This window comes from Cherax quadricarinatus, unplaced genomic scaffold, assembly GCF_038502225.1.
Source record: "Cherax quadricarinatus isolate ZL_2023a unplaced genomic scaffold, ASM3850222v1 Contig229, whole genome shotgun sequence".
In the NCBI taxonomy this organism is placed as follows: Eukaryota; Metazoa; Arthropoda; class Malacostraca; order Decapoda; family Parastacidae; genus Cherax; species Cherax quadricarinatus.
Window position 1 is genome coordinate 69,026 of NW_027195255.1, and position 17,011 is coordinate 86,036.

The 17,011-nt window shown below is 40.3% G+C and overlaps 1 protein-coding gene across 1 annotated transcript in view; it reads right to left on the reverse strand.

Annotated features, from left to right (window-relative positions):
• Positions 1-10,403: 10,403 nt before the first annotated feature.
• The window catches only part of LOC138851271 (GPN-loop GTPase 3-like), a 41,194-nt gene continuing 34,586 nt past the window's right edge, over positions 10,404-17,011 (reverse strand). The window contains 1 exon segment of the mRNA XM_070080219.1: positions 10,404-14,652. Within this exon segment, the coding sequence (XP_069936320.1) occupies positions 14,433-14,652 (220 nt within the window). The 3' untranslated portion in view covers positions 10,404-14,432.

The following is a 17,011-nucleotide window of genomic DNA, read 5'->3' on the forward strand; positions in this document are numbered from 1 at the left end:
AACAAGTGAATATAACTTAAGAGTCTTCAATCTTTCTTCATAAGGAAGATTTCTAATGCTATGTATTAATTTAGTCATCCTACGCTGAATGTTTTCTAACGAATTTATGTCCATTTTGTAATACGGAGACCAGAACTGAGCTGCATAATCTAGGTGAGGCCTTACTAATGATGTATAAAGCTGCAGTATGACCTCTGGACTTCTGTTGCTTACACTTCTTGATATAAATCCCAGTAATCTATTTGCCTTATTACGTACGCTTAGGCATTGCTGTCTTGGTTTAAGGTTGCTGCTCACCATAACCCCCAAGTCCTTTTCGCAATCTGTATGGCTAAGTTCTACATCATTTAACTTATAAGTACTAGGGTTATGGGCACTCCCAAGCTTTAGAACCTTGCATTTATCTACATTGAACTGCATCTGCCACTTTTCTGACCAAGAATAGAGTTTGTTTAAATCCTCTTGAAGTTCCATAACATCTACGTTTGAATCAATTATCTTACCTATCTTTGTGTCATTGGCGAATTTGCTCATATCACTAGTAATTCCCTCATCAAGGTTATTGATATATATTATAAACAACAACGGGCCCAAGACTGATCCCTGTGGAACGCCACTTGTTACAGATCCCCACTCGGATTTAACCCCATTTATGGACACTCTGCTTCCTGTCAGTGAGCCATGACTCGATCCACGAGAGCACTTTTCCCCCAATGCCATGAGCTGCCACTTTCTTTAACAGTCTATGGTGCAGAACTCTATCAAAAGCCTTACTAAAATCTAAGTAAATAATATCAAATTCTTTATCATGGTCAACAGCCTCAAAAGCTTTACTGAATAAAGTTAATAAATTAGTTAGACAAGACCGGCCTCTTGTGAATCCATGCTGAGTATCATTAATCAAGCTATGCTTATCGAGATGGCTTCTTATAATCTCATCTATAATTGACTCTAGTAATTTGCCTACAATTGAGGTCAGGCTTATTGGGCGGTAATTTGACGGTAACGACTTGTCCCATTTTAAAAATAGGAATTACATTAGCCATCTTCCACATATCAGACACTACACCTGTTTCAAGAGATAAATTAAAAATATAAGTTAATGGTTCACAGAGTTCCATTTTACATTCCTTAAGAACCCTTGAAAAAACCTTATCAGGACCCGGCGACTTATTTTGCTTCAGTCTGTCTATCTGCTTCACAACCATTTCACTAGTGACTGTGATGTTACATAATTTATCTTCTTCTAGCCCACTATAAAAATTAATTACTGGAATATTGTCAGTATCTTCCTGTGTAAAATCTGAGAGAAAATAATTATTTAAAATCGAGCACATTTCATTCTCTTTGTCAGTAAGGTGCCCATAGTTATTTTTAAGGGGACCTATCTTATCTCTAACTTTTGTTCTATAGACCTGGAAAATACTTTTTGGGTTAGTTTTAGAATCCCTAGCAACTTTAATTTCATAGTCCCTTTTAGCTTTTCTTATCCCATTTTTAATGTCCCTCTTAATGTTAATATACTGATTCATAAGATGACCCTCACCTCTTTTGATATGCCTATAAATTCCTTTCTTATGCCCTAGTAGATATTTGAGCCTATTATTCATCCATTTTGGGTCATTTCTATTTGATCTAATTTCTTTATATGGGATAAACGTTCTTTGAGCAGCATGTATAGTGTTCAGAAAACTGTCATATTGACAGCTCTCTTCGTTACCCCAGTCAACAGATGATAAGTGTTCTCTAAGCCCATCGTAATCTGCTAAGCGAAAATCTGGGACTGTTACTGAGTTATCGCTACTATCGTACTTCCATTCAATGCTAAATGTAATTGATTTGTGGTCGCTAGCACCCAGTTCCTCTGAAATTTCTAAATTATTAACAAGGGATTCATTGTTTGCCATAACTAAGTCAAGCAGGTTATTTCCCCTTGTAGGTTCTGTCACAAACTGCTTCAAAATACAATCCTGAACTACTTCTAAGAAGTCGTATGATTCTAAATTCCCAGTCAAGAAATTCCAATCAATATGACTAAAGTTAAAGTCTCCTAGAATTACTACATTATCGTGCCTTGTGGCCTTAACAATTTCCTCCCATAGTAGTCTCACTTGGTCCCTATCTAAGTTTGGGGGACGGTATATCACTCCTAAAATCAGTTTTTCATGCCCCTCTGAAAATTCTATCCAAACAGACTTTGTATGTGTTACTTCAGACTTAATACCCGTTTTTATGCAACAGTTCAAGCGATCTCGGACATACAATGCCACCCCACCCCCCTTCCGGATACTTCTATCTACTTGGAACAATTTAAAACCCTGAATATGACATTCTGCAAGCATGTCCCGACTTTTTGAATTAAACCACGTCTCAGTTAAGGCAAATACATCAATGTTACCTGCACTAGCAACTAATCTCAACTCGTCCATCTTATTCCTAGCACTATGGCAATTAGCATAATAAACATTGAAAGACTCTCCTTTCTCTTTACCCTTCCAGCTCATTTCTATTTTTCTACTAAACCTATTACTGTCCTTATCACCCAAGGTCCCTGGCTTTTCAATATCTACCTCGTTTTTATTACTAGTCCCCCTAGAACTCGTAATATTACTACACTGGGACTTCACTGTTTTCCTGCCAAAACCCATACCACTAACTATTCCTAGTTTAAAGTCCTAACTGCTCCCTCCACTGCAGTTGCCAGTGCTACCACCCCAGACCTAGATAAGTGAACCCCATCCCTGGCATACATGTCATTTCTGCCATAGAAGAGGTCCCAGTTGTCAATGAATGTTACCGCATTTTCCTTACAGTATTTGTCCAGCCAGCAATTGACACCAATTGCCCTGGACAACCATTCATTTCCAACTCCTCTACTTGGCAAAATACCACATATGAGAGGGTTTCCACCCTTACTCCTAATTATTTCTATTGCTGACCTATACCTGCTAATCAGGTCTTCACTCCTACGTCTGCCAACATCGTTACCTCCAGCACTGAGACAGATAATAGGATTGCTCCCATTACCTCTCATGATGTCATCCAGACGGCTAACAATATCCTCCATCCCAGCCCCAGGAAAGCAAACTCTCTATCTCCTACTCCTGTCCTTCAAGCAGAACGCTCTATCAATATACCTAACTTGGCTATCCCCAACAACAACAATATTCTTACCTTTCTTAATGTCTTTCGTCGTGACGTTCCCGGTAGTCGACTCACATTCGTCGGGTAGCACTGAGAACGTATTAGATGTTTCCACAACAGTTTCCACGGCAGTCACTTTCTTCTTCATCCTTTCTACCTTTCCATTCGTCTTCTTGATCGTCAACTTCTTTCCCTGCTGTCCAGCCACTGACCAGTTTCCCTTCTTGACCTGAGGACTCAAAACAGGAGGACTACTACGAATCTTCTTGTTTTCCTCGGTCAGTCGTCGAATTTCCATATTCGCCATCCTCAATTCTTCCTTAAGCTGTTGGTAAAGTTGCTCGATGGAGGGCATCTTGCTTCAATTCTAGAGAGCGTGCAAACAGGTCTTCACAGAGCTAAGTACATGTCACCACTGCGCAAAAGCCAACTCAATCAGGAGCTACTGCGCAGCACGTCCGCACGGCCTAATAGCGATGCGAACACTTCATACCTCTGTATCTGCTGTAAGTGGTCGACTTCATACCTCTGTATCTGCCATAATTGGTCAACTTCATACCTCTGTATCTGCCATAAGTGGTCAACTTCATACCTCTGTATCTGCCATAAGTGGTCAGCTTCATACCTCTGTATCTGCCATAAGTGGCCAACTTCATACCTCTGTATCTGCCATAAGTGGTCAACTTCATACCTCTGTATCTGCCATAAGTGGTCAGCTTCATACCTCTGTATCTGCCGTAAGTGGTCACCTTCATACCTCTGTATCTGCCATAAGTGGTCAACTTCATACCTCTGTATCTGTCATAAGTGGTCACCTTCATACCTCTGTATCTGCCATAAGTGGTCAACTTCATACCTCTGTATCTGCCATAAGTGGTCAACTTCATACCTCTGTATCTGCCATAAGTGGTCACCTTCATACCTCTGTATCTGCCATAAGTGGTCACCTTCATACCTCTGTATCTGCCATAAGTGGTCAACTTCATACCTCTGTAACTGCCATAAGTGGTCAACTTCATACCTCTGTATCTGCCATAAGTGGTCAGCTTCATACCTCTGTATCTGCCGTAAGTGGTCAACTTCATACCTCTGTATCTGCCGTAAGTGGTCAACTTCATACCTCTGTATCTGCTGTAAGTGGTCAGCTTCATACCTCTGTATCTGCCGTAAGTGGTCACCTTCATACCTCTGTATCTGCCATAAGTGGTCACCTTCATACCTCTGTATCTGCCATAAGTGGTCAACTTCATACCTCTGTATCTGCCATAAGTGGTCACCTTCATACCTCTGTATCTGCCGTAAGTGGTCACCTTCATACCTCTGTATCTGCCTTAAGTGGTCACCTTCATACCTCTGTATCTGCCATAAGTGGTCACCTTCATACCTCTGTATCTGCCGTAAGTGGTCACCTTCATACCTCTTTATCTGCCATAAGTGGTCAACTTCATACCTCTGTATCTGCCGTAAGTGGTCACCTTCATACCTCTGTATCTGCCGTAAGTGGTCACCTTCATACCTCTGTATCTGCCGTAAGTGGTCACCTTCATACCTCTGTATCTGCCGTAAGTGGTCACCTTCATACCTCTGTATCTGCCATAAGTGGTCAACTTCATACCTCTGTATCTGCCATAAGTGGTCACCTTCATACCTCTGTATCAGTCGTAAGTGGTCAACTTCATACCTCTGTATCTGCCGTAAGTGGTCAACTTCATACCTCTGTATCTGCCGTAAGTAGTCAACTTCATACCTCTGTATCTGCCGTAAGTGGTCAACTTCATAAGAACATAAGAAAGGAGGAACACTGCAGGAGGCCTGTTGGCCCATACTAGGCAGGTCCTTTACAATTCATCCCACTAACAAAACATTTGCCCAACCCAATTTTCAAAGCCACCCAAGAAATAAGCTCTGATGTGAAAGTCCCACTCAAATGCAACCCCTCCCACTCATGTACTTATCCAACCTAAATTTGAAACTACCCAAAGTCCCAGCCTCAATAACCCAACTAGGGAGACTGTTCCACTCATCAACTACCCTATTCCCAAACCAATACTTTCCTATGTCTTTTCTAAATCTAAACTTATCTAATTTAAATCCATTACTGCGGGTTCTCTCTTGGAGAGACATCCTCAAGACCTTATTAATATCCCCTTTATTAATACCTATCTTCCACTTATACACTTTGATCAGGTCTCCCCTCATTCTTCGTATAACAAGTGAATATAACTTAAAAGTCTTCAATCTTTCTTCATAAGGAAGATTTCTAATGCTATGTATTAATTTAGTCATCCTACGCTGAATGTTTTCTAACGAATTTATGTCCATTTTGTAATACGGAGACCAGAACTGAGCTGCATAATCTAGGTGAGGCCTTACTAATGATGTATAAAGCTGCAGTATGACCTCTGGACTTCTGTTGCTTACACTTCTTGATATAAATCCCAGTAATCTATTTGCCTTATTACGTACGCTTAGGCATTGCTGTCTTGGTTTAAGGTTGCTGCTCACCATAACCCCCAAGTCCTTTTCGCAATCTGTATGGCTAAGTTCTACATCATTTAACTTATAAGTACTAGGGTTATGGGCACTCCCAAGCTTTAGAACCTTGCATTTATCTACATTGAACTGCATCTGCCACTTTTCTGACCAAGAATAGAGTTTGTTTAAATCCTCCTGAAGTTCCATAACATCTACGTTTGAATCAATTATCTTACCTACCTTTGTGTCATTGGCGAATTTGCTCATATCACTAGTAATTCCCTCATCAAGGTTATTGATATATATTATAAACAACAACGGGCCCAAGACTGATCCCTGTGGAACGCCACTTGTTACAGATCCCCACTCGGATTTAACCCCATTTATGGACACTCTCTGCTTCCTGTCAGTGAGCCATGACTCGATCCACGAGAGCACTTTTCCCCCAATGCCATGAGCTGCCACTTTCTTTAACAGTCTATGGTGCAGAACTCTATCAAAAGCCTTACTAAAATCTAAGTAAATAATATCAAATTCTTTATCGTGGTCAACAGCCTCAAAAGCTTTACTGAATAAAGTTAATAAATTAGTTAGACAAGACCGGCCTCTTGATGAATCCATGCTGAGTATCATTAATCAAGCTATGCTTATCGAGATGGCTTCTTATAATCTCATCTATAATTGACTCTAGTAATTTGCCTACAATTGAGGTCAGGCTTATTGGGCGGTAATTTGACGGTAACGACTTGTCACATTTTAAAAATAGGAATTACATTAGCCATCTTCCACATATCAGACACTACACCTGTTTCAAGAGATAAATTAAAAATATAAGTTAATGGTTCACAGAGTTCCATTTTACATTCCTTAAGAACCCTTGAAAAAACCTTATCAGGACCCGGCGACTTATTTTGCTTCAGTCTGTCTATCTGCTTCACAACCATTTCACTAATGACTGTGATGTTACATAATTTATCTTCTTCTAGCCCACTATAAAAATTAATTACTGGAATATTGTCAGTATCTTCCTGTGTAAAAACTGAGAGAAAATAATTATTTAAAATCGAGCACATTTCATTCTCTTTTTCAGTAAGGTGCCCATAGTTATTTTTAAGGGGACCTATCTTATCTCTAACTTTTGTTCTATAGACCTGGAAAATACTTTTTGGGTTAGTTTTAGAATCCCTAGCAACTTTAATTTCATAGTCCCTTTTAGCTTTTCTTATCCCATTTTTAATGTCCCTCTTAATGTTAATATACTGATTCATAAGATGACCCTCACCTCTTTTGATATGCCTATAAATTCCTTTCTTATGCCCTAGTAGATATTTGAGCCTATTATTCATCCATTTTGGGTCATTTCTATTTGATCTAATTTCTTTATATGGGATAAACGTTCTTTGAGCAGCATGTATAGTGTTCAGAAAACTGTCATATTGACAGCTCTCTTCGTTACCCCAGTCAACAGATGATAAGTGTTCTCTAAGCCCATCGTAATCTGCTAAGCGAAAATCTGGGACTGTTACTGAGTTATCGCTACTATCGTACTTCCATTCAATGCTAAATGTAACTGATTTGTGGTCGCTAGCACCCAGTTCCTCTGAAATTTCTAAATTATTAACAAGGGATTCATTGTTTGCCATAACTAAGTCAAGCAGGTTATTTCCCCTTGTAGGTTCTGTCACAAACTGCTTCAAAATACAATCCTGAACTACTTCTAAGAAGTCGTATGATTCTAAATTCCCAGTCAAGAAATTCCAATCAATATGACTAAAGTTAAAGTCTCCTAGAATTACTACATTATCGTGCCTTGTGGCCTTAACAATTTCCTCCCATAGTAGTCTCACTTGGTCCCTATCTAAGTTTGGGGGATGGTATATCACTCCTAAAATCAGTTTTTCATGCCCCTCTGAAAATTCTATCCAAACAGACTTTGTATGTGTTACTTCAGACTTAATACCCGTTTTTATGCAACAGTTCAAGCGATCTTGGACATACAATGCCACCCCACCCCCCTTCCGGATACTTCTATCTACTTGGAACAATTTAAAACCCTGAATATGACATTCTGCAAGCATGTCCCGACTTTTTGAATTAAACCACATCTCAGTTAAGGCAAATACATCAATGTTACCTGCACTAGCAACTAATCTCAACTCGTCCATCTTATTCCTAGCACTATGGCAATTAGCATAATAAACATTGAAAGACTCTCCTTTCTCTTTACCCTTCCAGCTCATTTCTATTTTTCTACTAAACCTATTACTGTCCTTATCACCCAAGGTCCCTGGCTTTTCAATATCTACCTCGTTTTTATTACTAGTCCCCCTAGAACTCGTAATATTACTACACTGGGACTTCACTGTTTTCCTGCCAAAACCCATACCACTAACTATTCCTAGTTTAAAGTCCTAACTGCTCCCTCCACTGCAGTTGCCAGTGCTACCACCCCAGACCTAGATAAGTGAACCCCATCCCTGGCATACATGTCATTTCTGCCATAGAAGAGGTCCCAGTTGTCAATGAATGTTACCGCATTTTCCTTACAGTATTTGTCCAGCCAGCAATTGACACCAATTGCCCTGGACAACCATTCATTTCCAACTCCTCTACTTGGCAAAATACCACATATGAGAGGGTTTCCACCCTTACTCCTAATTATTTCTATTGCTGACCTATACCTGCTAATCAGGTCTTCACTCCTACGTCTGCCAACATCGTTACCTCCAGCACTGAGACAGATAATAGGATTGCTCCCATTACCTCTCATGATGTCATCCAGACGGCTAACAATATCCTCCATCCCAGCCCCAGGAAAGCAAACTCTCTATCTCCTACTCCTGTCCTTCAAGCAGAACGCTCTATCAATATACCTAACTTGGCTATCCCCAACAACAACAATATTCTTACCTTTCTTAATGTCTTTCGTCGTGACGTTCCCGGTAGTCGACTCACATTCGTCGGGTAGCACTGAGAATGTATTAGATGTTTCCCCAACAGTTTCCACGGCAGTCACTTTCTTCTTCATCCTTTCTACCTTTCCATTCGTCTTCTTGATCGTCAACTTCCTTCCCTGCTGTCCAGCCACTGACCAGTTTCCCTTCTTGACCTGAGGACTCAAAACAGGAGGACTACTACGAATCTTCTTGTTTTCCTCGGTCAGTCGTCGAATTTCCATATTCGCCATCCTCAATTCTTCCTTAAGCTGTTGGTAAAGTTGCTCGATGGAGGGCATCTTGCTTCAATTCTAGAGAGCGTGCAAACAGGTCTTCACAGAGCTAAGTACACATCACCACTGCGCAAAAGCCAACTCAATCAGGAGCTACTGCGCAGCACGTCCGCACGGCCCAATAGCGATGCGAACACTTCATACCTCTGTATCTGCTGTAAGTGGTCGACTTCATACCTCTGTATCTGCCGTAATTGGTCAACTTCATACCTCTGTATCTGCCATAAGTGGTCAACTTCATACCTCTGTATCTGCCATAAGTGGTCAGCTTCATACCTCTGTATCTGCCATAAGTGGTCAACTTCATACCTCTGTATCTGCCATAAGTGGTCAACTTCATACCTCTGTATCTGCCGTAAGTGGTCAGCTTCATACCTCTGTATCTGCCGTAAGTGGTCACCTTCATACCTCTGTATCTGCCATAAGTGGTCACCTTCATACCTCTGTATCTGCCATAAGTGGTCACCTTCATACCTCTGTATCTGCCATAAGTGGTCAACTTCATACCTCTGTATCTGCCATAAGTGGTCAACTTCATACCTCTGTATCTGCCATAAGTGGTCACCTTCATACCTCTGTATCTGCCATAAGTGGTCACCTTCATACCTCTGTATCTGCCATAAGTGGTCAACTTCATACCTCTGTAACTGCCATAAGTGGTCAACTTCATACCTCTGTATCTGCCATAAGTGGTCAGCTTCATACCTCTGTATCTACCGTAAGTGGTCAACTTCATACCTCTGTATCTGCCATAAGTGGTCAACTTCATACCTCTGTATCTGCCGTAAGTGGTCAGCTTCATACCTCTGTATCTGCCGTAAGTGGTCACCTTCATACCTCTGTATCTGCCATAAGTGGTCACCTTCATACCTCTGTATCTGCCATAAGTGGTCAACTTCATACCTCTGTATCTGCCATAAGTGGTCACCTTCATACCTCTGTATCTGCCGTAAGTGGTCACCTTCATACCTCTGTATCTGCCGTAAGTGGTCACCTTCATACCTCTGTATCTGCCATAAGTGGTCACCTTCATACCTCTGTATCTGCCGTAAGTGGTCACCTTCATACCTCTTTATCTGCCATAAGTGGTCAACTTCATACCTCTGTATCTGCCGTAAGTGGTCACCTTCATACCTCTGTATCTGCCGTAAGTGGTCACCTTCATACCTCTGTATCTGCCGTAAGTGGTCACCTTCATACCTCTGTATCTGCCGTAAGTGGTCACCTTCATACCTCTGTATCTGCCATAAGTGGTCAACTTCATACCTCTGTATCTGCCGTAAGTGGTCACCTTCATACCTCTGTATCAGTCGTAAGTGGTCAACTTCATACCTCTGTATCTGCCGTAAGTGGTCAACTTCATACCTCTGTATCTGCCATAAGTGGTCACCTTCATACCTCTGTATCTGCCGTAAGTGGTCACCTTCATACCTCTGTATCTGCCATAAGTGGTCACCTTCATACCTCTCTATCTGCCGTAAGTGGTCAACTTCATACCTCTGTATCTGCCGTAAGTGGTCAACTTCATACCTCTGTATCTGCCGTAAGTGGTCAACTTCTTACCTCTGTATCTGCCGAAAGTGGTCACCTTCATACCTCTGTATCTGCCGTAAGAGGTCACCTTCATACCTCTGTATCTGCCGTAAGTGGTCACCTTCATACCTCTGTATCTGCCGTAAGTGGTCACCTTCATACCTCTGTATCTCACTAAGCAGAGGTGCTCAGAATACAACAGTTCAGAAGCATATACGTATAAAGATACACAACATATCCCTCCAAACTGCCAATATCCCAAACCCCTCCTTTAAAGTGCAGGCATTGTACTTCCCATTTCCAGGACTCAAGTCCGACTATATGAAAATAACCGGTTTCCCTGAATCCCTTCACTAAATATTACCATGCTCACACTCCAACAGATCGTCAGGTCCCAAATATCATTCGCCTCCATTCACTCCTATCTAATACGCTCATGCACGCTTGCTGGAAGTCCAAGCCCCTAGCCCACAAAACCTCCTTTACCCCCTCTTTCCAACCCTTTTGAGGACGACCCCTACCCCTCCTTCCTTCCTCTATAGATTTATATGCTTTCAATGTCATTCTACTTTGATACATTCTCTCTAAATGACCATACCACCTCAACAACCCCTCTTCTGCCCTCTGACTAATGCTTTTATTAACTCCACACCTTCTCCTAATTTCCACACTCCGAATTTTCTGCATAATATTTACACCACACATTGCCCTTAGACAGGACATCTGCACTGCTTCCAACCGTCTCCTCGCTGCTGCATTTACCACCCAAGCTTCACATCCATATAAGAGTGTTGGTACTACTATACTTTCATACATTCCCTTCTTTGCCTCCATAGATAATGTTTTTTGACTCCACATATACCTCAATGCACCACTCACCTTTTTTCCCTCATCAATTCTATGATTAACCTCATCCTTCATAAATCCATCCGCCGACACGTCAACTCCCAAGTACAGTGGACCCCCGCATAACGATTACCTCCGAATGCGACCAATTATGTAAGTGTATTTATGTAAGTGCGTTTGTATGTGTATGTTTGGGGGTCTGAAATGGACTAATCTACTTCACAATATTTCTTATGGGAACAAATTCGGTCAGTACTGGCACCTGAACATACTTCTGGAGTGAAAAAATATCGTTAACCGGGGGTCCACTGTATCTGAAAACATTCACTTCTTCCATACTCCTCCTCCCCAATTTGATATCCAATTTTTCTTTATCTAAATCATTTGATACCCTCATCACCTTACTCTTTTCTATGTTCACTTTCAACTTTCTACCTTTACACACATTCTCAAACCCATCCACTAACCTTTGCAATTTTTCTTTAGAATCTCCCATAAGCACAGTATCATCAGCAAAAAGTAACTGTGTCAATTCCCATTTTGAATTTGATTCCCCATAATTTAATCCCACCCCTCTCCCGAACACCCTAGCATTTACTTCTTTTACAACCCCATCTATAAATATATTAAACAACCATGGTGACTACACATCCCTGTCTAAGACCTACTTTTACCGGGAAGTATTCTCCCTCTCTTCTACACACCCTAACCTGAGCCTCAGTATCCTCATAAAAACTCTTTACAGCATTTAGTAACTTACCACCTATTCCATATACTTGCAACATCTGCCACATTGCTCCTCTATCCACTCTATCATATGCCTTTTCTAAATCCATAAATGCAATAAAAACTTCCCTACCTTTATCTAAATACTGTTCACATATATGCTTCAATGTAAACACTTGATCTACACATCCCCTACCCACTCTGAAGCCTCCCTGCTCATCCGCAATCCTACATTCTGTCTTACCTCTAATTCTTTCAATTATAACCCTACCGTATACTTTTCCTGGTATACTCAGTAAACTTATTCCTCTATAATTTTTACACTCTCTTTTGTCCCCTTTCCCTTCATATAAAGGGACTATACATGCTCTCCGCCAATCCCTAGGTACCTTCCCCTCTTTCATACATTTATTAAACAAAAGTACCAACCACTCCAACACTATATCCCCCCCTGCTTTTAACATTTCTGTCATGATCCCATCAGTTCCAGCTGCTTTACCCCCTTTCATTCTACGTAATGCCTCACGTACCTCCACCACACTTACATTCTGCTCTTCTTCACTCCTAAAAGATGGTATACCTCCCTGGCCAGTGCATGAAATTACCGCCTCCCTTTCTTCCTTAACATTTAAAAGTTCCTCAAAATATTCTCGCCATCTACCTAATACCTCCCTCTCCCCATCTATTAACTCCCCTACTCTGTTTTTAACTGACAAATCCATACTTTCCCTAGGCTTTCTTAACTTGTTTAACTCACTCCAAAATTTTTTCTTATTTTCATTAAAATTTCTTGACAGTGCTTCTCCCACTCTTTCATCTGCTCTCCTTTTGCACTCTCTCACCACTCTCTTCACCTTTCTTTTACTCTCCATATACTCTGCTCTTCTTATAACACTTCTGCTTTGTAAAAACTTCTCGTAAGCTACCTTTTTCTCTTTTATCACACCCTTTACTTCATCATTCCACCAATCACTCCTCTTTCCTCCTGCCCCCACCCTCCTATAACCACAAACTTCTGCCCCACATTCTAATACTGCATTTTTAAAACTATTCCAACCCTCTTCAACCCCCCCACTACTCATCTTTGCACTAGCCCACCTTTCTGCCAATAGTCGCTTATATCTCGCCCGAACTTCCTCCTCCCTTGGTTTATACACTTTCACCTCCCTCTTACTTGTTGTTGCCACCTTCCTCTTTTCCCATCTACCTCTTACTCTAACTGTAGCTACAACTAAATAATGATCCGATATATCAGTTGCCCCTCTATAAACATGTACATCCTGGAGCCTACCCATCAAGCTTTTATCCACCAATACATAATCTAACAAACTACTTTCATTACGTGCTACATCATACCTTGTATATTTATTTATCCTCTTTTTCATAAAATATGTATTACTTATTACCAAATTTCTTTCTACACATAGCTCAATTAAAGGCTCCCCATTTACATTTACCCCTGGCACCCCAAATTTACCTACTACTCCCTCTATAACATTTTTACCCACTTTAGCATTGAAATCCCCAACCACCATTACTCTCACAGTTGATTCAAAACTCCCCACACATTCACTCAACATTTCCCAGAATCTCTCTCTCTCCTCTACACTTCTCTCTTCTCCAGGTGCATACACGCTTACTATAACCCACTTTTCACATCCAATCTTTATTTTACTCCACATAATCCTTGAATTTATACATTTGTAGTCCCTCTTTTCCTGCCATAGCTTATCCTTCAACATTATTGCTACTCCTTCTTTAGCTCTAACTCTATTTGAAACCCCTGACCTAATCCCATTTATTCCTCTCCATTGAAACTCTCCCACCCCCTTCAGCTTTGTTTCACTTAAAGCCAGGACATCCAGTTTCTTCTCATTCATAACATCCACAATCATCTCTTTCTTATCATTTGCACAACATCCACGCACATTCAGACTTCCCACTTTGACAATTTTCTTATTATTCTTTTTAGTAATCTTTACAGGAAAAGGGGTTACTAGCCCATTGTTCCCGGCATTTTAGTTGACTTTTACAACACGCATGGCTTACGGAGGAAAGATTCTTATTCCACTTCCCCATGGATATAAAAGGAAAAGTAATAAGTCATATCTATACAAATTAAGTCATATCTATAAAAAAATAAGTCATATCTATAAAAATAAGTCATATCTATAAAAGAACTTTCTGAGAAACTGAATGCAATAATAAATTAAACTGACTCGTTGTATAACTGAATATTAAGCTTATTTACTACAACCTCTGTTAACACTGTTAATTCACTTTAAACATCTTGTGGGTACTACAACGGATGTGATATTCAACACTATCGTCGGGTTCTTTTGTCCTTCAGTGTTATCTTAGCTTCCTTTAGCCTCTCCTCGTTAACTCGTACCCCTTAGCTCTGGAACTAGCCTCAATGCGAAGGAATTCTTTGCACACTTGACATGTTGTATAAAGGGCTTAGAACTCACACCAAAGTTTAGTAAGCAAAGGATGGACCTCTGTCGTCATCATCATCTTGGTCAGGATACTCAAAGTCTGTTGTTCTGACATCTTGATCTTCACCATATTGCAGAGCAAAGTCTGTCTGAATAAGTACATCCATCAAAGAGTCTTCCTTCTTAATGTTGAGAGGAACATAATGTACAAGGGAATATTCGTCGAGAACTCTACCCAGGGCCCGGGTCAACTTGTGATGCCTGCAATAAAAAAAAAAATCATCTCGTACATTTGTACATCACCACTGACAACACACAAGCATCATTGGCATCGCTTTTAAAGAAATTTTAGAAAATAGCCTTAGTTACCCCACTGTAAGATTAGTATTATTATTAACAAGTGATAAACTGCAATGGGTCATTCAGTGCTGAACCAAATGAGAAAACGTTACCAACAGTGCACAGTGGTACCTTGAGTTTCAAACAGCTCCCAACTTGAATAATTATGTAAGTGCATTTTTGGGGGTCTGAAACGGACTAATCTAATTTACATTATTCGTTCGGTAACGGCACTCAAACAGCCTTCTGGAATGAATTAAGCACGTAACTCAAGATACCACTGTATGTTAAATCCTAATTTTAATCGGTCAAGTTTGCCATTATTTTGTTTAAAAATAGAACTTGGGGAATGATGGGTAACTAAGTTTGATCCAGGGAAGGGAAGGATAGCTCCACTTAGTCAGTCAAGAAACATCTACCATCATCAATAGATTAGATTTTTAGATTTTGCCACCGAAGTGGCTAGTTTATTGTGCACCCCATATCCATCCTGTGGACGGTAGCGCGAGAGCATGTGGATACACAAAAGGCCTAGGAACTAGGCCCCAAAGGGTTAACAGGAATACATATGGATTTATATCTACATATCTATAGTTTACTTATCTGTTACAAGCAAATTTAGGAAATTTGCTTAGTATATCTGGTATCTTATTTTCATTAATAAGATATCTTGACATGTCACATAGGTTATTATACTGTCTGTCTCTGTATTCCTCAATAAGTGGACAATTAAGCACATAGTGTTCAAGAGAGTGACCATATGCCTGATCACATAATTTACATTTAGTTTGATCATCATCTGTGTGTCTCCCAAACTGCCAGAAGTACTTGTAACCAAGCCTAAGCCTGGCCACTACAACATCAGTCAGTCTGTTCACATTGCAAGTTGCTCCATAAACATACTTATCTACGTTCATGTTATCATAGTGGGTTATAGATCTACTCAGGCTTCTAACTGCATTACTATAACAATCATCTTCATTATTTACTTCTCTCCTAATATTATTCCTAATGCTAGACACAGTTATACCAAAGTTATATTCTACGTTCTCCTTCTGGGTACTCTTCTTGGCTAACATATCAACTTTATCATGAAGGAGTAATCCAATGTGTGATGGGATCCATAGCAATTGTACATTAATTCCTTTGTCCCTAATTTTTGAGTATCTATACCTGGCTCCCCCAATGAGCATGTTGTTGGAGTCATTATATGAGCCAAGAGCCTTCAATGATGACATAGAATCAGTAATGATGATAGAGTCAAGCTCAGTGTCATAGGTTAGCTTTAGCGCCATTAGGATTGCAAACAATTCAGTTTGCAGTGTAGACGCCCAGTTGTTAATTCTTATGCCTAACTCAACAAATTTATTATCGTTCTTAACTAGGGAGGTGGCAACAAGAGCAGATGCAGCCCTGCCAGAAGACTCCTGTTTAGATCCATCAGTGTATATAACTTGTGATAACTTATTACTACCAGCTAGGCGAAAAATTTCTTCTTGAGCAGTTGCTCTAACAAGAGATTTAAGGAAGGGATTACTAGCAATGAGCTTCTTGGGAGGGACTTGTAGGTATGTGATATTAAATGAACACATCTTCCATGGAGGGGTGAAATGCTCTTGTTGCCTACAGTGATACAGTTCATGCAGGTTATAAAACTTAATGCAATTGCACGTTTTCACAATCCATTTAGATCTGTGTGTATTTACCTCTAGACACTTGGTAAGATTCACTGTGACAGTGTCTGGTTCGTTTCTCAACATTCTAATACCGAGTACAGTGTTAATTTCAACAATCCTATCACTGATACTAGAAATCCCAAGCTCCTTCCTCATGTTAAGAACTTTTGTAGATCTGGGACAGCCAAGAATAGTCCTGAGAGCTTCATTTTGCATTAACTCCAAGGGTCGGAGGGAACTTTGTCTAGCTAATATCAACATTGGAGCAGCATAATCAATTAAGGACCTAACATAGGCTATGTACATCATTCTCACGATTCTCACATTAGCACCATAGTTGGGGTTATAGCTAGCAACATTAGCACCATAGTTGGTGTTGTAGCCAGCAACAGCTTTGAGAGCATTTAGCCTAGCTTTACATTTCTTGTTTAGTTGTGGTATAGTGGATTTGTTAAAGGGTACATCTACACCAAGATATCTGTAAGTTTTAACGTAGCTAATGATTTCACCCTGCAAATAGATGGGTGGGGGATGTCGTTTGCTTGTTAATATCTTTGTTTTAGAGGAAGATATTATGAGGCCTAGTCGATTACAAATTGCTTGAA